The following is a 24,256-nucleotide window of genomic DNA, read 5'->3' on the forward strand; positions in this document are numbered from 1 at the left end:
ATAGTCCAGCAAATTTCTTTCATATATTCTTTTTATTTCTGATGTAGTCAAAGAAATTTAATGTGAGGGAAAGAATCTCAGCATGTCTTTTCATATTGGTTATTCAAATTCTCTTATGACTCCTGACTTCATAGTATGTTTTACCTGCCATTGCTTTGTTCTTTCTATTTGGTCTCAGCTGCCCGGGTTTTTAATTTCCAGAGCATACCTCTAAGTTTAGACTAGACATTCTGCTATTTAATCTTGTTAACTTTTTTAACGGCTTTCCTGTGGCATACGTGAACTTCAGTTGCACTGAGTTTCTTTGCTATGGATTTATGTGATTTTGATGGTGGACATATATAATGAATCTTGGTTTTCTTTTTGACTGTGCTAATTCTGGGCTCTTCGGTCTTCATGAGCTGCACTGGACTTAACTTTGGTTGATCGGGGTCAAATCCATCTTGCAGCAGGGTTGAATCATACTTGCAAAATCATAAAAAACATGTAATGGAATAAGTGTATCTTGCTTTCATCAGATACAATATCCTGGATTTTATCCCTCCAAGTAGTGTTCATACTAAGAGCAGCTGACCCATTTTGAATAATTCCAGTTTGTATGCTCTGAAGAAGTTATAGATTGGAAAAGGCCTTGTGTTATATCTGCATATAAATAGCTGCATTTTCCAGTAGCTAATACGATTCACTTCATTTGCCTTCTTCAGTGAAAGTAATAGCTCTTCCCTTTCCCTGTTTTCCTCTTTTCAGAAGTAACAGTTTATTCAATGAGGTCGTGCAGATGAACTTTGAAATAGCCAGTTTCAGCAGCCTTTCTGGAACGCAGCCCATCACCTGGCAGGTGGAATACCCTCGGAAGGGGACAACAGACATAACCTTGTCTGAAATCTTCATCTGCCAGAAGGATCTTGTTGGAATTGTTCCATTGGCAATGGTAAGAAACTGTTTCAGCATGTCGCTCCATCCGATCTGTATGTGGTCTGAGAAAATATATACCAGGCCTGAGACAGACTTGCAAAGGAGTGCTGTCTGCCTTGCCTCCCCATTTTGTAGCCATATAGGACTACTTGCTAAAATCCTGCCCTCATTTAATGGTCTGTACACATCACACAATTTCTTTCTTACAAACTTACCACAGAGGAAAGGGATGCTGCCACTTTAAAAATCTCTCTCGGACTTTAAATCCTGAATTTCTGTCATGCATGGTTCCCTCCAGGCTACCAGCTGGTAACACAAAGCCAAGTAGATTTACCTTCCCACTTCTAATTGCCATTACATGCCTTGAACTTGTAAGCTGTAGAGCAACTTTAGAGGGCCTCCAGCACCTTCTGCTAAAGCCTAAGTTGCTCGGTCCTTAGTAGGCTGAGACTGATACTAATTTTGCCGATTGTTTCCCTAATAGTGTAAGAACCTGTGGTTTCAAGGAAGAAACAGAAAATAATAATAACCTAAATAATATGTTTAAGAAAAATGAAGTATAGACTTTCATGTAGAAAAATGCCTTGGGTTAAAATCTACTTGTTCTGCTCAGTGTTACAGCACCAGTTGTGGGCTACCTACCTCCCCATGAAATGATACCCATTGCCTGTCTTTACAAGGCTAACAAATGTGATTTGTGGAAGCAGTGTCTCCTTCTCTTCCTCTGGCCCACTGAAGATGCAATTATTTCTGCAAAGCAAGGCTGGGACAGTAGGAGCACTGAGACTTAGCAGTTAGGGCCCTCTCCTGAGAGTGAACAACCTAGGATTAAATTCCTGCTCTGAGTTAAGCAAACAAGAAATTTCACTGGAGTCTCCATCATCTCAGGTGCACTGTTTTTAGATAGGCATTTTATTTTCTGTGGGATTTAGGTACATGCTGAAAACTTTTTCCATGCTTACAGGTGAAGTAGGCACGGAGTTAAAAAATTCAGGAAAGGGAGAAGCACAAAGCTGCTGGCTACCTAGAACAGGACTGAGCAGCAATTAATAGAGGAACTGCACATGCTACCATTAGTCAATGTTAGAGCTCAGGATTTGGAAGAAGAGTTAGACATATCCATCCCACCTGTGAATTTTGCCTGTGCAGTGCATAGTCTTGGTGGTGAAATTCTGGCAGTCTTTTCTTCGAACAGTGTTCAGTGGTTTGCAGCAGATAATTAGATGAATATGATTTTTCTGAAAGTCCTAGTCTTCAATATATTCTCCTTTGAAGAGTAAAACTGCTGCTCATATCAAATGAGGTCATGCCCAGCAATTTCCTGATGCAGAGTCTGTTAAGTCAGCAGAAAGCCTGTGCTACATTCCCAATCTGAGAGGGAAATAATTGTCCTCATTACCTGTGGAGTTGAACAGGGAATACATATTGTAGCATCTGTCCTCTGAAGACTTGAGAGTGTGTGTAAGGAAAGCTTTTGTAGTCAGATTTTATTTTGGGATAGATGCCTTCCAGTACCAAATGATGGACATCTACCTACAGACAGACAACATCTTCTTGTTCATTTCTTGAAAGAATTCATCAGCTGCTTCTCTGTATTCTATATCTGAGGGAATCAAGATTTGTTTTTAATATCTCATATCAGCGTCTAATGCCTTTGCACTTGCATAGAAGGTTCAAGATTTACTTGCAGACTTGTGTCTATTCTAGATCAAAATTAATCTACTTGCAAGGGTTCCTTTAAGAAATGGAGGTCTACACGAATGAATTTAGCATTGTATAAATCATGTAAGATGAGATCCTTTATTCCTAACAGATGTACCATTAGGCACTCTGGGTTGTGTAAAGGATTCAAACAGTGAAATCATTAAACCTTTCTCTTTGCAAAGCTTTCTTGAGTTTGTTTATCTCGTTTCTGTACTTTGTGATAACACTTGGCTGGAGCCAAACTATATGTGTTAACAGAATCCAGTTGGATGGGACACCAATGCAAAATTGGCTTTGCTAGCAGGATATTAGTAGATAAAGGGAATTTTCAGAGTTTTCTGTTAGCTAGCACTGCATATCTAGCCAGGGTGCTTTCTTCATTTAGGCATTAATCTCTAGCTGAGCTGATTACCTGGCAGTTCTCCTGTTCAGAAACAAGAGTCACACTGAAAAGAGAGAGGGTGATACTGCATCTCCTGAGAAGTCAGACCACAGTCTTTATCTCAACTACACACTGTAAAGCAACAGCGCATTCTTGTGCATAGAAATTAGATCTCAGTGTTTATCAGCAAGTGGGTTTCATAATCCTCTAGAGGGTAAAGTAGATTTTGTTAATTTAAGCATGGAGTTAATTTAAGTATTCCTACAGCAAAACTGCTAACATCAAAAGTAAAATCTGTCATTCAGAATTTTTAAAGATGGCCAAAAAAAGAGAAAGAAGGAGCTGCCCAAACATATTGTACTGGATTAGGATGTAGGGTCTGGTTGAGCCTCTGCCATTGGTCTGATGGGCATCCTAGTCAGTCTTTTGAGGATGACAGCAGCAAACTTTTGCTTGGTTTGAGTATAACATAAAGGTTATCTCTGACTCACAGAGTAAAGCATGTCTCATGTGAGCCATTCCATACTTATGAAGCAGGACAGATCATGTATCTTTTATTGCCCTATGCCTGATTACGTTACAGAAAAGTAGTAAGATGAAAAACAAGTGGGTCTTCAGAAGGTTAGTGCAATTGTTGCTACAGTATTTTGGAATGAAAGAGAGAAAAGAATCAACATTGTCAGTAAGAACTGAACCTGGAATTTTAAGAGAGTCTTATAGGACTCAGATCAGCGGAGCAAGTGGTAGGATACAGCTGCTGAAAAATCAATGGAAATTCATCATACAGTCAAAAGAGAGGGTTTTAGTAGAGTCTGCATTCTATGTGCCTAACTACTGCACTAAATAGTCTATACAAGTGAGAAACAACAATGCAGCGATGCTGCTACAGTGAACGCTGCAGTGAAACAAAGGGAGCAAGAAAGATCAAAACTACTGGGCTGAGAATAAGCGTAATAACTTTTTCCCAGAAAAAAATGAGATGTAAATTTGAGGTAAGTATATTTTTTTTCCTGAGCTCAGAAGTTAATCAATCTGAGTAATTTTGGAGGACATATCAGCCTTTAAGGTATTTAGATAGAAAAATGAGACAGAAAAGTTAGAAAAAATTAATTCTAACTGATTATGTTGCTTTCTAGCTCTCACATACCAGACTTTTATTTAAGTAAGTACTGTGGGGAGTAATGCTACAAAAATAGGTCCTGGTCAGACATATGTAGTACTCTCACTACCAAAACACTGCTGCAAACTCTTGAGTATGGCACTTGCTGCAACCGTCCACTCAAAAAAATATTTCATGCAGGCTATATGAGATTCTATATGTCTCACTCAAAGTATAAGATTAAATTTATATGTTATATTTCCATCATTGAATAGCAGTAATTAACTGAGGCAAGATTTGTAAAGAGGTAATGTCATTTATTAGACCATCTGATACAGATGGAGAAAGATAGATGCTCTTTCAGGCACACAAACCCTCCTTTAGATCTCTTGACTCACTTAAATCACAACAGCTGTGAAATACTACAGCTACAGAAACTGGAGATGGTAAAATTCATCAAGTAGGAGAGTTAAATAAGAAAATAAAAAGATTTCTTAAGGCAAAAGAGAAAATATATCCCACTGTCTGCTGACAGGAAAAATCTACCCCAAAGATTTAATCTTCCAGTAAAGAAAATCTACTGTCTGAGTTGTGCCCTATTCTGACATTTTTTTTATTTCATGTTACTTGTTGCAGGATCAATTAGGAAAGTGCTTTCGTAGGAGCTTAATTAATTATCTGCTAAGCTGCTTTTGAAAACCTCCTCAATTAATCACAGGTAACCTCAGAACTTGCCAATTAAGGTGTACAAGGTTGCTTAACTTACTTTCCATATCTTCCTCAAATTTCTATCCTGTCATGAGGAAATGTAGCCAACTATATTGATTTTGCCACTTGACTAGATTAAACAGCAAACCCAAAATTGTTCACATTTGTGGCATGCACACACACATAAATCACACAGAAGTCTATATTGTGTTCAACATGAGACCATGTTTTAGGAAATTTAGGAAGAGATTTCTTTTCATGCTTTAAATGGATAATACATATTTTTAATACTATTGGATTTTTCTTTGGGATAGAACAAGGTAGAATACCTGTGTATCAGTTCATTGTTTGATGCCAGTAAGGCACATTAATGTCAAAGGAGAACTCCATCATGGGAGGAAGATGGGGAATCAATGGTTTGATATTTCGGCAAGACCTTCTGGGTCTGAACTATGGAACTGAAGTAGTAGTCCTTCGACAGCAGGATACACTCCTGAAGTAGTTTATCTCTAACTGTGACTTGCGTGAAATTCAGGTATTTAAAGTGCTGAAGCATAAACCCAGTGTCAGGAGTCTATTCTGAGAGTTCTAGTCTGAATTTACTCCAAAAGACATTTGTCACCATGGGAGGCTGTGCAACTTGCTCATCCATTGTTCCTCTTTAAAATAACACTGATACTAAATTTTCAGTGGGTCTTTCAGGTGTCATTCATCAGACTCTATAATCCGTTGATAACTGCTTACAAGCAAATGGAAGTTGGAACGACTGTCAGGCATTTCTTAAAGACTGTTGCTGCTGTTTCATGCCTCGTGCTCAGAAGTTTGTCTTTTCTCAGCGGGTCTAATAAAAGATACAATCTGTCTCTACACATCCTGCCTTTCTACTGGTGTAAACTGCATTATTTTCCTTGTGTAATAGCACCTTGTGAACTGCTGGTTAATCCCAAATTCAGAGTTTTTATGTAGAGTACCCTGGCACACCCAGCAATAATGTCTAGCTCAAGTTCTCCTCGACTTCTCATTAGGCAGTATTATTCCACACATACTTTTTGCTCAGTGGTAAGTTGTTTCATTAGGAAGTGTTTGGTTTGTGGCTACCTTTCTTTACATTCAGAACTCAGTGCATTGACAGTTCTGCTGCAGAAGTAAGTGAAAGGACATCTAAGATGTGGAGCTGTGACTCAGCCAAAAAACACTTTTTGACGTTCTTGTGCATGCTTGTTAACTTGCTTTCCATTAAAGCACAGATCAAAAATTTAGCTCCCAAAGTGATGGGTTTTTTTATGTACACGTTTATGTATGCCATTCCCCACGGTAAAGATTTTTTAAAGTAATTCATTGTAATGAAGCCCTTGTAATACCGTTTTAAAATATGGACCTAAATAAACAGAGTTTTCGTCACTGCACAGTCTGTGACTTCACACTGTAAAGCTCTATCTGTTTCAAGGTCACAGAAGTGCATAATTGTCACTCCTGTTAATCTTTCAGTCTTGAATGAAGCAGGGGCAACAGGCACTGAGGAGCTTTCCAGAAGATAAAATCTGAGGCTATATAAACACATCCGTTTCCTGATTTGCTTATCACAAACAAACGAACAGATAATCTATGTATCAAACTTTTCAGCTGGCAGGTATTGTCTCAGATAATGTAATTATGAATCACATCAAATAAATACTGTGAGTTGAAGGAAGTTTATTTGATGAAAAACTGTCCTATTACTATTAGCACTAACTGGGACAACTGAAATCAACTGTGAAGCCCTAAATAATGCCATGAAGTCAAGAGTTTTAGAGTTCAGTTGCAAGACAGTGCTCTGCATGAAAGACCAGAGTTACAAACTTACGGTGTTCAGGGAGTAGCAGTAATAAGCAAGATCACTTATATGCCTACGATTTCCATCATGGCAGGTTACAATTGTTTAAGTGAGGATAGCATTCCTTCCTTTAGATTTATGGTGGATAAACTAAAATTTGTGTCATTGCTCTATATTTATACCAGATGAACTCAGGAGCCTGCATACCTGCTTATAAATTGGCCATGTCACATGGTGCGTTGAGCTGTGACTAGCAATGAGTATCGATTAACCTTATCTGTTAGGAATTGGCTTTTTTGTTATCTGCCCATCAGGAAACAAAAGCAAAAAAAGGATAAACTGTTCTTCATTGATCTTAAATTGGTCAGAAAATGCAGACAACATAAAGAATTCAAAATGGCTCAATTTAACAGTGCCTTTTTAAGTCCCAGTCATCATTTCTACAACCCCTGCAATTTTGCCTTTAGCTTCTGTTTTCCTTTTCTTTACTTCAGCCACATTCAGTCCTACCTTTTGCAGGATATGAGAATGGATCAATAAGGCTACCTCAGCTGGCTGGAAATAATTTTTCCATTGGATCAAGTTGTATGTCATTTTCTATGCAGCACAACAGTATGTGTAATTTCCTCTTCCAGCATCCCTCATATCTAACAATGCTATTGAATGGATTACTTTGAGATTTTTAAAATGCTGAGGAGAGACGGGGTCGGTTAGCTTCCACATTTTTAAAAATCTCTGCCATGTAGAGAGCTTCTCGTTTTCTTTGGTAATTTTGCTGCCTGTAGTAGAGAGATATTAATATGAGGCTTAATATATATGCTTCACATCCTCGACAGGAGAAAAATCCTGTGAACCAAATGAAAAATTGCAGAACAATGAGAGCATGCAGTGAGACAGCCAGCAACTCAATGATTGGACCCTTGGTGTTGTGGTAATACCTAAATACTCCCCTTGAAGAGGAGTGTCTCACAGCACTAAATGCAGCACAGACAAATGGCAGAGAAGTCAGAAACCTCTAGAAAATTCTCAGTCTGCAAGCCAAGCTGATGAAAGTCAAGGTGTTCTTCAAGGTTGGATGAAACTGAGCTCCATTCATGGGGAAAGGAAGGACAGCATAGCTGACACTGGGACACAGGATCCCACTTTTGTCCTAACATAGCAGGCATAGGGATTCGAGATCCCCCAGCCAGTCCATGCCTGATGCTGATCACTTGTGCATGTTAGAAGAGTACTGTCATGGGCTCTTTCTTCTGACAGCATGGCACAGTGCAGGGCTGCATGGAGATATCCAGATGCTTCTACACTGATTTCAGCATTGCAAGTTAGCCTGAATCAAGTTCCCATTTTGCTACAGATAATTTTGGTATTGGTCCATGCACCGCATTGTGTAATGTGAAGTCTGGAGATTCCTTCGTTCTCATGATTTATTGGGCATGATTTGGGGACTGCTTTAAGTATTGGTTCAGGTTTGTGATACTGCTCCATCAGAAGAAGACATCTTAAATAACAGTTTATATTTGAAATGACAGCTGATTATAATTCTGATTAACATACCCATAAAGGCAATTTCACAGCTGCCACACACATGTGGGCAGAGACCATGCAGAGCCATAGTAATGAGCCAGCAAAAAGTGAGCTCTGGACCTAGATGATAGTGCTTGAGAAGGACATGCTGGGGCTGTGGATTTTGATGCTGTAGCTGCTAAGGACTGTATTCACCCTGTGTGCCCTCCTCTGCTACCTTCATTGCCAGATCAGATGATGGAGGGGAGAGAAGAACTTCTCAGCAGGAGCAGGAGTCCAATTTCAGAGGCTGATATTCTGCAGAAGTTTGCAGCTGAAACAGAACTGGAATTTAAAGGCAGAGAAATCGCTAATTTGTAAGACTGTGGTGTGTGTGTTAAGGAATTCAGACTTTGACCAGAGTTCACCCGTGGCCAATGATGGCAGGCAAATGCTGTGCCTGATTCTGCATCTCCTGCAGCACTGAACCTCTGCTTTGGAGAACTTGGAAGAAATGTAAAGGGAGATGGAAGCACATGGAACGACTTTATTCGTGAGGTGCTGGCAGACCTGGAAAGGGAATTGAACTCAGCAGTCTTGATTGCTAGATTATGCCCTCTCCTGTGAAAGTTTTCATCTAAATTAGTGCTTTCTCATTAGCTTTAGCTAACAATCAGTTGTCTTAACTGATAAGTACAAGTCCAGGCACTGTCCAGACTTATTCCAGACAACAAACATTTGTTGTTTACCCTAGAGAGTAAATGACCTCCACCTTCTCATGCGGTCACTTAAAAGAGGTGACAGGCTGAACAGAGTCTGCCAGAGCAGACCAGGTATGTTTGCAAACACAGCAGTTTCTCAGTCTGCTTGAGCCTAAGTGGATTAGCTGTGACCTGTATTGAAAAACAGGAACAATTTCTCTTAATTGGCAGCTTCTAATGATGATTTTGATCTGTAAAGAGACCCTTAATATTTCTGGGGAATACCTCATTCTTTGCAATCAGGTGAAATATTCACCTAACAGAATTATGAATTCTTTAGGCTGGATTCTAATTAATGAGGTCCTGAGGTGCTCCAGCTTGGAGAGTGAAACTATCTAGACAACAAGAAGATGCTTTACTCTAATGGAAGATAATGAGTGAGCATGGGGAGAAAAAATTCACCAGGACTTTTATAAGCCCCAGTGTTATAATGAGCTACCGCAAGCATTGAAAAAAACAGCAACTTTTCACCTTCAGTTTGCTATTAGATGCATGTTTGCCTTACCCTGCTTTCAGTTTACAGTTCATTATCCAGCCAAACTCTCATCACTGAGGATGTTTGTCATGGAATTCATTAGGAATCTGTATTTCAAACTCAGTAGTTCTGCTTGAGGGAGATAAAACACTAAAGCCGAGGACAGTCCTGGGGAGGAGGCTATCACCGTGCTTCTGCCTCTTTCTCTTTGCCTGTGCAGCAGCTGCTATAAAGACATGGGGAGCAGCAGTGGTGATGGGATTAGGTCTGTTCATAATCCTGGTATCAGAAGGGTACCAAGACCGCCCCAAAGCTTGGATGACTAACAAAACCTGCTTTGCTAAGCTAGAGGGGTTGTATGCAAAGGTCTTTCTGCAATGCTTGAGCTCTCCAGATTGAAGTACATATGCTAAATGAATGAACAGACCAAAACTTCTACAGTGTGGCAGGGGCCCCATTGCTGTGGTGTGTGCTTTAGACCACAGTTAAACTGCAGGGCCTGACAATGTAAGTCAGCACAGACAGGGAACCTATCAAGATTGTTTTTCCCCTCAGAAACAAGTCATGCCTAGTATTTAGAACATCAGCACTGTAACATGAGCATCACCAAGCCAGCACGTTGGTGAGAGAGGGAATTTCAGCAAGCAAATGGAAAAAAAAGGAACACATTAATTTTAATCAGGTCCTAGTCATCTGATTTGTCCTCTGTATTTTTTTCTCTAGCAAAGCTGATTGCCTTTCTGCAAGATTTGTTACCTCATAGAACGATAATATAGGCTGTAATGATGTAATTTATTGGTGCAATTTGCTTTTGGAAATCCTCTATTAGTGAAAAATAGCAACAGCACAGTTTTATTAATTACAGTAGTTGAATATTGAATGCTGACTGTCACTATCAGGATTAGTGACTGTGTTGTACTCTGCTCTCCAAGGCCCTATAGGACCAGAGCTGTGCATGTTTTGGAGGTTGTGAAATGAGTATTTTGATTAAAATAAATACGTATAAAAAAATAATTCAAGTTCAGTGGGGAGTTTCAGAAAATGATAGAGGGAAACACTAGCCTGTAAATTCAGTATTGAAAAACGCACCAGTGTGTTACTGCACCACATAATGTGCTTACGTATAGTATGGTTCTGCACCGTAGCCCATTTATCTATACCTTCTACCCCCAAACTACTTCATGTTCATTATTGAGTTTTACTCTCAATATGCCATTCCAAGGAGAACTACTTTATCTCTTTTTTCTTTTTTTCTTTAATGTGGAAATTTTTTACCTTGGCGTAACACTTTCATTTGCATAAACCAGATTTTACCAGGATGTTTCTGGGGAAAGAGCATGTGGACAAAATCACCTTGTGTGATTTAAAGGTGAATTCTCTTCTTTTTGTGTTCTGAAACAGTACACAATTGAGTGAAAACCAAAAGGCTTGCTATAACCTCTTTGTGATCTTGAGTTCTCATTTTGGAGAGCTAACAGAAGGTAGAAAGCCTCCTGCTGCATAGATTATGTCAGCAGCAGAAACCAAAGCGATCAGTCTAAGACCTGGATGTACTTTGGAATCATTTTGTATAGGGGACTACGTGCCTGTGTGCCAATACTGAGAAGTTTTTATACAGCTTGAAGCTTCGATTGAGCCAGCAGAGAAGACTATGTTTTAGATTCTGGATCTGGGACAAAACGTCAATTGCAAGCATTGAAAAGCAGTGACTAACGGTGGAGCTGCCAGCTGGCACGAGGTATCCTGCAGCATATGTTTTAAGAATGCCTGGAAGCTTCAGGAGTGAGCTTCGTGTGGTAATAAATAAGTCATCTGAGAGTCAGTAATTCCTCCTTACTGCTCTTACCTCATTCAAATTACAGACTACTCATTAGGCACTGGGAGACTCTGATATGCAAAAATAGGAATTGTCTGAAGGACCAGGAGCCACATGTCTGGAGTTAGTTTCTGCCTCTCTTGGATCTTTGGCAACACTCAGGTCCACAGCAGGTTACTCATCTTTAAAGTGGAGACAGTAGTTAATATTTCCTATGTTAAAATGTAAGTATTTGGCTTACAGGATCATTCTGTACTGCTTATTCTTTATAAAGGAAAATTCCTTGCTTAAACATGAATGCCAGTCTCCCCTGCTCAATACTGGCAATGTTTTTCTAGTACTAAGGGGTAAAAATATAAGTGAAGCAAGGTTTGTGGCTAGAGGTAATGTCTTTTATGAGGCCATACAATAGAGTTAGAAAAAACAGCCAAGCTTTCAGGCACACAAATATTTTTTCAAGCCTCTTTCAGTGTTGTAAGTTGCTGTGAGATGCTCAGATAAAGATACTGGTCACTGTGGTTGCTCCAGTGACCATATACTAACACATAAAATACTGCTTTAAACAAATGGATTTGATCCCTTTGTCCTTCGTATCACTGACTTATACAATGATCATAGCAACCTATTTCAAGGATGCTTCTCTAGCCATGAACCTCTAGCCATGAACCTCGTTTTAAGTGGTTCTTGCAAAGCAAGCCCTGAAGGTAAAACGTGTTTCTGCTTGAGTAAGGAGGAAAAAATTGCATCTGTGGTTATACATACTTCAAATATTTACTTTGCCTCCTTCTAGATATATGCTGGGTTTAGTTCCTATATATTATAAGGTCTACCAGTCTGTTAGACATGCATCTGATCAAGAATTTAATTTTCCTGTGTCACTCTCTCATCTTTTTAACTGCAGTAAGTTTCTGATGTCTGTACAGTATCTGCTTTCATTAATGCAATAATCTTGTTCCTGCCCTCTATGTGCTTTGCTTATGTGGACCTGCTATGAAGTCAGTGAAATCAATAAACTATTTGAAAAGGAAAAATAATCTAGGGGCAAGGATAGGAAATAATAGTGACTATTTTCTGCATTTTTATTACTACTTTTTCATAGCAGTTTCATAAGAATCTCTGTTGTGTCTTTGTTACAGATTTTACTTGTTGAAAATTAAAACTGTATAGCCAAAATAAGAAAAGAGCAAGTAGAAACTTTCTCTTGCTGATTTCAAAATAGACTAAATTAAATTGAGTAATTCGGCAGAAGCTGCCTGCTTCACTTCCACTGTGGTTTAAATAGAGTTCTGACATCCACAAACTTGAGCCAAGTGCTCATGTGCACTCCACAGCCCAAAATTGAGGACCTTAAGGAACTTGTAGAAGATGAATACTGCCTATTAGAAGGAGAAAGTAACTCATTAATAATCCATGACATATTAATCTACACAAATAAAACAAGTTCACAACCCTCCACAGCAGCCATAAAAATCATCGGTGTATCATGCCATACCCCAGTTACTTAAAACAAGAAATTGTCCTTGGGACTTAATCCTTAAAGTGCATAAAGCATTTAAAATTGCTTCACCCCAGCTATAGAGTGCATGCAACCCCGCACTGTGATCGGTGCTGTGCCGTTCCGTTGAAACAGTCAGGCTAGATAAGATTCTCCCTTGATTTTCCAAACTGAACAGTTTATCCATCATCAGTGTTGCTTGTAGCACTATAGAAAACTTGGTTCGTATTCAGCAGAATCTGGAGGCTCCACCTGAAATTCCAGGAGTGGGTTATAGTAGGCACCATATTTTCATTGACTGTAAAAGAGTTTCTACTTCTACTGTAAACAAATGGAGTAAGGACGGTAGCCCGTCTGTAAATGGGGAGCTGAAGAACAAAGAAGGTGTCTAATACCATGAAAGATGCTGTAGAGTCTAAGCCATCCATCCAGGACTACCAGGTATGACACAGGACCTACAGGAGACCTGTGCCCTTATGGAAGAGCATCTGGAGGCTAGGCATGATACCTAATAGCATGTAAATGGCACTCTGTTTTTAGACAATTCAGTCTTTTCCCAGAGCTGCAAATTGTTACTTGGATCTATTGTGAAGCATGTCCCCAAAAATGCCATTTTTTTTTTGTCTATAACTATGTGGATATCTTCAGTGTACAGTTTAATTTCTCAAACTATACTTTCTTGACAGCTTTTCCTGCTACTGTTGAACAATACAGCACTACAAACTGAAGCAAATAAAAAGTGTACATAAGAATTTGTAAACATCAGGCCCTCACTGTAAGGCTTCTTTAAGCTGTTCTTGACTCCCATCATTCAGAAACTACATCAAGATTTCCATCTTTGCTGCCCAGCATGACTTTGTGCTGCCGTTATACAGTATGTCTCCACAGGCTCCACCCGTGTCAGTGATAATGCTGGTTTCATATCGACCACAGTGAACATCTGCAACGTGTGAAGGGATAAACTTAGAACAACAAAAGTATCACTATGATCCAGATCATTATTCAGTGGTGGAAGACACCTTTTATCTGTCATATCTTATAGCATGACAGCCAATTAAATCAGTCAGTTTTGTCTGAGGGGTAGGACTGCAGTCCTTCAGGTGGAAGTCAGCAGAGGTTTATAGAAGTGCTTGGGTCTGACTAAAGGAAAGCACATTAGGAAGGACTTTTTAGGGTTTACTCCATAATGCTTGATAGAATGGACCTCAGCCTTACTGAAGCCACTGGCAAAATCACTGTTGATCTCAGCAGGGTCAGGTTTGAAAAAGTTACATTTGCGAAATATTTACAGCAAGAAATATCTGGGATAGAAATGTGTTATATATAAAATCAAAAGTACTGCCTCTGTCTATAATCAAGTATGTGGCTTCTATTAACACAGAATGCCTCATAATCCTGTTTCTATTATAGTTGTGTATGTATTTGTGTGCATATAGATTATTCACATATATACATATAGCGTGTAATTGTGTGTGCATTCATGCATGTGTCCTAATATGCTTGTATATTTTCAATCTGCGACTGTCTATTGATTACAGCTATTACAGCAATGTTATTATAGATATATATAGCCAACTATATAACAGGGCCGCAGGTTTAATTGAAATGAACATGGGAAGAATTTCAAATTGCTAATGAAAATTGTCTTTTTACTACCAGCTCTATTCCCGTGGTTGTCACAGACCGGAGACATCACCAGAGCTGTGCTGGTTCTGCCTAATGGTGGAGCAAACCCAGTCTAACTGGGGGTCCATTTCCAAATAACTTCCTCAGACTCATCAAAAAAGAAAGTAAATGACAGATCTTGAGCCCAGAAAATGCCCTTAAATTGACAAATGTCATGTATTAGTCATTTTGCAACAAAAGAGAACTATAAGTCAGGAAATTATTTCAGCAAGAAAATATTATGTAGCTCCATCCACGGCTGCTTAAGCATCCATGAACTATTCCATTATAAGATCACCAGGTGGCTATTGCCTTCCTCTTCCATTCAGGCTTTATCAATATTCCCACTCCCATCTGTGATAAACTTAATAGGACCATTCAGCAATGGAGAAAACATGAGGTGTTTATCATAGCTGAAGGCTTTCTCAGACAATTATTCCTTAGATATTTGAGTAAATGAAAACCTATTTTTGTGATTACAAAGGATAGAATGTGTTGCAGTTTCTGAGGCCATTTTATTGGCACGGCTTTTGGTATCTGTAGCAAATATTTATCCTTTCCTGACAATGTTGTAAGCAGCTACAGTCACTGCTCTTAATAGGTTTCTCTGCATTCTATTTTCCAAGCACGTGGCTACTCTTCTGAGAGTGCTTGTTAGACACAAAATTATATGTATGAGTATGTATTGCAGTTGTTGTCATATGTCTACTCTAGATGAAATATGTATAATTTATGCACTGCTTAAATGTATAAAAACATACGTTTTCAAGAGAACTTAGGACAGTTTATTGCTTTTATTCATCAGGTATATTTATAAGTATCTGTAAGTATACTTATATCCATAACTAGCAATGCTCAGAAACAACAGCAGTGATGGTTCTCAAGTATGTTGGTCTCAAAATAAGGGCTTTTAACCTGTCACTTTGCAGCTTTTCATCCGTTTGCATTTTCTATGCTCAAAATAACCAATAATGATGCTGGAGTTGCAATATCTCAGGTAATCACTCACATTTCAACCCATAACTATAGTTTTTTCTCTCTGGATAATGTTTCTCCTATGTAAGTGCTTTCATTTCTAAGTCAATTTAGCAAAATACTGAAAGTAAGGAATGAAATTTCACAAAGAGGAGCAGGTAGTTTCCTGTGTTACACATACACATCTTTTAAAAAATATGGGGTGTTGTTTCATTTATGCCTAAGTATAGAGAAATAAAATGTGGGCTTCTACTTCCTATCTTCTCCAGTCACCTTTATGTCCTTATTCTGTATTTTAAGTGGTTATAGAAAGGTGAAATGTGGGCTTCTGCTTCCCATCTCCTACAGTTGTCCTTAAAACTTTGTGTTTTAAGTGGTTCCAGAATTGTTTGCTTTGAAGTAATTTTCAGTTACAGACTCTTCCTCCACACAGCAGGAAATACCATCTTTCTTTGAAAATATGCATTGGCCACTGGATCCTGACATATCTGTTCTAGTCAACAGGAAACAGAGACAGCTTTAGCATAATACTTGGTTTTTTAGTGAGCTGTACGTAATTGAATTTAATGTCACAGGTCCTACAAAACAGAGAGGCCCCCAGCCAGAGGCTCAGTCACTGTTGATACACATTGATTATGATAAACACTTAAAAAAGACAAACTATGCACATTTACAGCTTTTAGGATGGTAAAGGAAGACACAATCAAGCATGAAAATGTTCAGTTGATTTTATTTGATGTCCTTATTAATTTGCATTTTCCATCACCTAGGGGGTTAGATTATCTAATAAGATCATCTTGTCGGAGTAATTTAGGGTAGTAGGGAAGGTTTGAAGTTATTTCTTGAGGACTTGATTCATTCAAAAGAAGCGTTGAATGCAAGTGTAATACCCTGTTGTGTGTGAGCCAAGCATGTTACTCTGCCTGATTCAAGCAGTGTAACCGTTCTTGTGCCAGGTGGAAGGAGGGAGTTTCAGAGACTGTAATCGCTGTCTGCAGTCATCAGGGAATCTCTTTCCTTGCAGAAGGTTTGCTGGTTGTTGCTGCTATAGGGAATGCCTCTCCAACATACTTGATAATTAGACTGATCCCTCACAATTTAGGTATCTACATCTTCTAAGCTCCTCCAGGGATGCAGGTTCCCTAAGGAGTCAGTAATTATTGCTTTAACTGAATCCATGCTCTCTGTGGGAAAAGGACCGTATGTTTCTCATTCCACCTTGCTCTATGCTAGGTAAAGACAGGTTTTAAGATAAAACGAAACAAAGGTTTTATATGTAAAAAAATTAGGAGAGTCATAAGGGGTCAAATCAAGACCCATTTAGCCAAAGTGGTATTTGGGGGTCCATATGTTATAAATAAAAGTAATTTGATTTTTTGTTTTGTTTTGATATAACATTGAGGCTATATGTTTCCACAAATGTTTTTGGAAAATAAAATAGAAAGAAAACTAGAACACTTCAATATTTTTAAAGTATTTTATTCAGCAAGAAAACCAACACCAAGCTGTGTCAGATGGTGCGGGAATGATTTTCCTCATTTCTAGATCTGTTCAGAAAACAAGAATCAGTTATTCACCAAGATGTGCTGAGAATCAGTTGATCTGATTGCTCTTTTTTCCTGCTTGGTGTAGAAAGAGTCTCTTACTACAGTCACTGCTCAGCGTATTGACATCCAACTTTCACGTGGAGTCAGAATGGGGTTACTTTTATAGAAATAATAAAAACAAGTAGCATTGATATTCAGGCAATGGAACTTTACTGGTAGAAATATTAATGGAAGCACTTGGATCCTGATTCCACAGGGGAGAGGAAATAAGATTCCTTGGTTAGTCTCAGTGCCTGTGGCAAACTGTTACAGCTCCAAAGTCAAGTTTTGAATTGGTATTGTGAACTGCATATGATAAACTTGGTATAACAAATACAGTAAAGTAAATATTCACTTCTGAAACAAATTTGTTAAAAGAAATCTGAATTTAATTCTCAGTTGTTCAGAAGTGGAAGAAGTGACAGGACCTTCAGAGGAGTTACACAGTTCTGGACCTACTGGCTCATAAAGTTTCTTCATTCCACCTAGTTTCAAACACACTGGAAATGAAGAGGCAGAGATTGGTTATCCCTCTTCAGCAGATCACAGAAAGCTACCTTGTCTGCTAGTATAATTGCCATATAAGCTCTGAAGAAAGGGCATTCATTAGCTCACAGCTAGAAACAGAATCTTTCTCACTGTCCTTTTGGACCGTTCGTCCTTATTATAAAACAGGGTGTGATAAGATTTTACTTTTTAATTCAAAATTACAAACAATAGGAAGTAAGATCCTGTTGTCGTAATAATCTGGGTAGAGTCCAGACCTCTGTATCTGACCTGGAGTCAAAATGGCCTTCGTACCAATACACAGGTCTGATTAATGGGTTTTCAGCATTTTTCCATCATTTTACATCACTAACTGTAAACAGAACAAGCAATTAAAGGCGTGGTTAATTTTGTTCAGTTGCTCTAGTCTCTTCTTACTTTTTAAAAGACATGCTCACTTTTGAGTGATGATAGAGTTACATTTAGCAGTACAGCCTGCATCTGCTAAATCAAAGTAATCATTGGCTATGTTCCCTTTTGCACGTTCGAATGGTAACAGGGTAGATTCACTGCAAGGAAAGTGTGGATTAGTCATCCAAGAATCCAAAGATATTTTTCTGCATCCTTATCTGTTAATATATTCTACATTCCCCTTTTCTGTCTGCAGAGTGCAATTTATCAGGACTCAAAAGTTCCACTAGCAGGTCATTTGAAAACTGTACAAGCAGGGAAGAACATGGAACGGTTTGTCGCTAATGTAAGGGGCCAGTAATTAAGATTTATCTCAATATGGAAACTAAACAGAGACAAGATCATTGCTTAAAAAGGTATTGCATTTGCAGAACACTGAGTTCCCATTTTGCAAAGACACTTAGATCTTTGTGATAAATTACATGGTTCACAAAAACTACAGGGAAGATTGTGCTGGGCCCGGGACATTCCCATCCCAGCTGAGTGCCATTTGTTTTCTCTCCTTCTGGCCCCGGGAACCTGCCACTGTTTTCTTTGCAGTGGTCCAGCCCCAGGAGAAAAGGGTGAGGGGCCCCAGCCTAGTCTGTGCACTGATGGGCTTTACCTGTGTACTGATGATGGTCAAAGCCACTCTTCTGGGAGGTGAGAAATATGAGTCTGAATCCCTTCCTTATGTCCCTGTTTCCACATTTCCTCCATTTACCTTCTTTAAGACTGCTGGAGACCCACAGACATCATGTTGATGAAGATCTTCAAACAAATGTTGTGCATGCTAGGGACAGAATAATGCCGACGTCCAACTTTGTGTCTTTCCATGGGTGATGTTTTATCTGTGTTTGACTTCTATATTATTTGTTCTTCAGGGCAGGTATTGTCCTTAATTTTTGTGCCGTGTACATTTTTGGCCATTTAACAAAGATTTAATGAAGAGAAGATACCTCACAGTGTTGTCCTGTGTCAAAAAGAATTAGCATTCAAAAGAAACATTGAGATCCTTTGTGCTACTATCCTCATCAGAAACAGACTGCAGAAACGGCAACTTTTATTGAATAAGTCTGTTTCTTACGTAGATTTTGAATGGCCTTTTTCACCACTGTTAATTTGTTCATTAGTTTACATTTTCGTTGGCAGTATGGACCTTAGAGTCATGGAGTAACGTGGATTCCATCTGGATCCGTGTTTGAATACTGAGAGATGCTATTAAGTAAGCGCATTGTCCCCCTCTGGTTTTACTGCTTAATGGCATTACCCCATTTCTTTTGCAATGTGATGTTACTCATGAAGTAAAAGTCCTCATGTTGTAAACTGATGAATGAAGCAGAGCAGGATTTACATGTGATGGGCCAACAGCATTGGAATCAAGTAAAAAAAAAGAGCAAACCAAAATCTGCCCAACAAAATTTGCTCTGCCCCACTGCCTGCCATGGAGTGAATCTGCCTCAGGGAGGTCCTCAAACATGCAAACTCTTTGGGCTGTTCTGAAGTGTGTGCTAAGAATTTAAAAACAGAATGTCAGCTTCTTTCCCTTCTTGTATATACTGTCTGTGAATGTGGAGTGTCAGAGAATCCAGTTGGCAGAAAGTACAATGTATAATTTACTTCTAATCATAGGATTATGTAGATAAACAGAGTCTCCTGCCTAACAATGTTATTTGTTAATCAGCTGTAATCTTAGTAGTATTAATAACTCAAATCTACAACCATTGTGTTACCAGACTCGCAAATTAGCATAACAATTGTCTGCAGCTCAGTACAGCTCTGTGCATCACTCTAAGTAGGATGCCCTGGAAATTTGTGATGCATAACTTAGTGCTCATCAGTAGACTATTTATGGTGTTTGCAACTGGCATATGTGGAGTTTACTTTATATCTCCCACATCTCCATCTCCATCTTCTTCTCTTGTAAATGTGTTGGCAAGGTGTCACTGTTCATCAAGGGTGATGGGTTGAGCAATATTCAGAAGCACAGTACAGCTCCTGGAGCTCTCCTGCGTAGGCATTGTCTCCACCGATTCAAGTGCTGTCAACAGCATGCAAGGGCTTGCTGCTTCTGTCCTTTTTCCTTAAGACAAATACTATTTTGATTTTAAGGTAGACAATGGCCGACTGCCTCTTTTCCACAAACTTTTTCAAGAAACTTTCCTAATAAATTAAAACATAATTGGCTTTTCTGTGTCACTCCTTCAGGTCTACAGCAGAGGTTTGTTACTCATGAAGTAGTGTGTTTGTGTGAGGGAGAAGCCTTACTGCTAAGCTATGATTAACATCATTCTATGAGTTCCACTTACAGAATTTTCAGCCTGTAAACAGGACCATTCTCATGACCTCAGGCTCCCATGGATTTCTCTTGATAACACCATCTAATCGGATTTAGAGTTTAATTAAACAGCTGTCACTTTGCTTCCTCATTCTGCTGCAATTTAATGTTGAATTAGTTCCTAAATTAGTCATGGCTGAATACTTGCCTTCTTACAATTGAGAGGTTGGATGAACATAAGGTTTGCTCTTCAGCTAAATTCAAGCAACTAAAGCTCATATTCTGTATTCTTGCTCTTTGCACAGAGCACCCACTGACATTGGTGGAAGTTCCCCAACTGAAACAGAGAAGGAATAAAATGTGAGATTCCTGCAGAGTCAACTATAGTGTTACCTAACTTCAAATGACCAAATGTGAGCACACACTTACATTAGCTTTATGGGTGTTATTTTCCCTTTCTAAAAAGTACTGATTTTTTTGAAAACCAGTTCTGCTGAGTTTTCTGTGAAGTAGCACAATGAGGGCAGCTGTGGAAGAAAATGTTTAGATGGATACTACTGCTAGTGGACTTTATCCAAATTAACCCTGATGTAGCCAAGACCAGAGCATCAACGAAAGTTTTTGGCACTCTGATTTGTAACATTGGCTCCAAGAAGGAAATCTCGGAGATTTCCTCTAGAGTGGTGATACTTGCATCAAGTTCCATACAGTGGTCTCACTGAACTGAGGTCTCAGTGCAATATGATGTAGTGTCTGACTCCCTGCCTGACTATGATGTCACCATTTTTCTTTGAAATGCCGATTAGTTCTTTTTCTGGTCTACTCGAATGCAATAGCAAGATTTATGGCACCCACAGAGGAGTTCCAAACTACTAGGCTGATAGAACTCACCGTTTCTAGCCCGTGGGCTTCTTGATTTTTTATTTTTTTTTTCCAAATCAAGAATGCAGGGAAATTAATGGGAGTATTCCTTTGTCCTAACTAGTTGCACTTGAGTCACAACTCATCAAGTGCTTGGCTATAAAGAGGTGTGAAAGCCACCGAGCCCTCTTACTTTCTTTGTTTGTCTGGGGAAGGTGGATGACTAGTACAAGTTGCTCCTGCTCTGAGGATTTCACACCACACTTGCTGCATACATATGCTAGAAGAGAAGCTTCTCTTTACATGTACTAGGTATCAGGTTGTGGCTTCAGAGCTTCATTTCTGAAGTCACTGAAGCATGCTGAAGGTTTGTGTAGAGGAGGTACGATTCAGTGTCCTTGATGCAGTTTGATGGTTCAAGTCCTTTGCAAAAGGTTGGGGCTTTCAGCAAGCAAATGTAGTGCTGATTTGAGCTAGACTAGTACAGTAGATACTGTCTGGGCTGGGAAAGAGAAAAAAGGTTTTGTTAGTGGATAATAAAAATGCTATGTTGGGTGAAGGCATTTACTCTGTTGTGTTTATGAAATTTAGCTTGAAGTTAAAACTTATCAATAAATTTTTAAAGTAATTTCTTATGCACGCAATTCAACGGTTTTCTTTTGAGTATCTTCTTTGATTAGAGCCTTATGTCTAACCACTAGAGTCTTCCTCTAACCATTAGAGGAACAAGAAAAAATGTTCTTTAGTGCTACTGTTTGTTAATTAAATATGTTTAAATAGTAATGATTTCCTTCATATCCTGTATTAATTGAAGGGATGGCTGGTAACAGGAAAGAACCATCCTAATCAGGAATTTGTAGGTAGTTTTTCATACAAGAAAACCAACTCCGTCTCTGCAATATCAGAGTCAGATGTTGGGATTCGGTCATTAGGCTGCAAAGACGGTTTGAGGCTTCCAAAGAAGTTCAGAGCTCAAATCTCCCTTCTGTGTCAATAAGAATTATATGTGTAGGTCTCCATTTCAACTTTGGCAATGACAGCCCTTGCTTTTTTAGGGTTTGTAATACACTTACAGAAACTTCTTTCCAACCTGGACATCGATGCTTACTTATAATTCATCCTCTGTCTGTTTTTTCAATTTACTGTACACTACTTTCCACATTTTTGAATTTATTGGGAACAAGTCCAAACACTGCTATCAGATGCTTTCATTCTTTTGCCACATGAAATAAATTTGATTTTTAAAACTTTAGTTGCTGCCTGCACAGAAAGTAGATTAGTTCTTGGGGGATTTTAAAAATTAAAGAATGTGGAAATGGCCAAGATATTGTGATTTTGAAAAGCGCCTACATTGTAAATGAGTTCTTAGTCCCTCCAAAGGTTTCTTAGTAATCTTGTTTGTGTACTCCCAAATTAGCTTGCAAACAGGATAGTATATTGCATTTAAAAATAAAACATAAAAATCACCACCTATACCAGCTATCGCATTTCCTGTTCTGATGTGAGAATGATTGTTTTATTAATGTTGCTTGATATATCCTGAAAAATTCAACTACTATTTCTGCTTATCAGTGGATAATTAAGGGTATCGCAGGAAGTGGCAGAATGCAAGGGAAATGGGTTCGAGTGCTGAATCAGACAGAGCCCTCTTGGGTGTCGTGCATGTTCAGAGTGCCCAGTATTGCAGAGCAGACAGACAGACAGAGTTCTATTTAAGCTCCTTTTATTTTTATGAGTTTCAGTTCAGCTTTTGAGGAGTCTTGGACCATGGATCCTTTCATATGTTATGTAGAGTTTTCTGCCTAACAGCTTATGTATGGATGCAGACAATGGGTCAATTCTCTGTTACATTAAAGCCTTTGGCTTTATTGCAGCAATATAAAGGAAATACAGAAGAGGCAGAAGTCATGCCATAAGGCTGTTCCAGATACAGGGATATAGGACACGCATTTTTTCTATTTTATTTCTAAACAGAAAGACAATAGAACCAAGACTTGGTTCTTTGGCTTTTTTTTTTTCCTTAAATCGCACAGTTAAATAGCACAGAGCACTTACAGTGAGTAAGGGAAGTGGCAGATTTGAAAATTGCTTTTAACATAGTGTGTAATATATTAATTGCTTATGCTCTAGTATTTCTTAATCTGTGTAATACCAATGAGTTATGGCTGCTTTCGCTGGAGATGAAATACGAAGGTTTCCATCTCTGCTCAAAGCTGTAGCTAGGTGGCTACCAATTGTTTCCCAATGCTGAGGATCTCTCATGACTGTAATGGTATTAGCGATGAAGCCATTAGGTAATATCTACAATATGTTTCCATCTCCTTTGTGCACATCATGAATTTGAAATTCCTGAAGTTCATATTGGGCTACAGAGAAGGGACATAAAATTCCAATAGCCCTTTATCATGACAAGCGATGCCTTTTACAATTTGGGGGCAGGTGCATCTCTGAAGTAATTAATGAAAATAAATTCATTCAGATGTGCAGTGCTTCCTTTAATGAAACCATTAGCAAAGGGCAGAAGATTGAGGTTTCTAATTGCTGATAATGTGCCAGTAGACAGATTTTCTGTCTTCTCTCCAGAAAGATCTTGGGAAATTTGAAAAGGTTTTTTAACCTTTGTAATAATGACTTTATATTAAAGCCACTTAGAATTCAGATACACCAGTAATGACCTATTGGAAAGAGAGAAGCAGAAGTGACAGATTGTTACTTAACAGTTGGTACATCAGCTCTGCTCTGTATAGTGCAGAAAGCAGGAGTATCAGTGACATCAGTGACAAGGTATAGATCATTTTCTTTTGGCCAGTGAAGAAGGATAATATTATTTGGGATAGGTGAAGCAGAATAGGCTTATTTTGAATACAAGATATATAGGTTATTGTGTTATCATTCAATCTTGAAAAAAATAGAGACTAGTAAGATACCGGGGAGGAAGGAACCACAAGAGGTCATCTGCTCCCTTTCCTCTTCTACCTGACTCAAAGAACCTATGTTATTTCTGAATGATGTATAACCTGTTCTTCAAAGCTCTCTCAGGCTAGACTGCATTTTCTTCTGCCCCAGACAACCTATTCTATCAATTCTCTATCATTATTTTTATAGTAAAGATTGCCTTAATATCAAACAAATCTTCCTTGTTGCCATTTAAGCCCATTACTTCAGGCTCTGTCCATGAACATGGAAAATAGTTTATTTTTCCTCATTTTTTGAAGACTTTTATGTATATGGAGATAGAAATAATCTTTCACTACACTCTTTTCACGCCTAAAGAATCCCAATTC

The 24,256-nt window shown here is 38.7% G+C and overlaps 1 protein-coding gene across 1 annotated transcript in view; it reads left to right on the top strand.

Annotated features, from left to right (window-relative positions):
• The first annotated feature begins 772 nt into the window (after positions 1–772).
• TMEM132C (transmembrane protein 132C) overlaps positions 773–24,256 on the top strand; it is a 54,745-nt gene continuing 31,261 nt past the window's right edge. The window contains exon 1 of the mRNA XM_009709155.1: positions 773–931. Coding sequence (XP_009707457.1) covers positions 779–931 — 153 coding nt within the window. The 5' untranslated portion in view covers positions 773–778. The remainder of the gene's footprint in view (positions 932–24,256) is intronic.

Source organism: Cariama cristata, unplaced genomic scaffold (assembly GCF_000690535.1).
Source record: "Cariama cristata isolate BGI_N322 unplaced genomic scaffold, ASM69053v1 scaffold14630, whole genome shotgun sequence".
Taxonomy (NCBI): domain Eukaryota; kingdom Metazoa; phylum Chordata; class Aves; order Cariamiformes; family Cariamidae; genus Cariama; species Cariama cristata.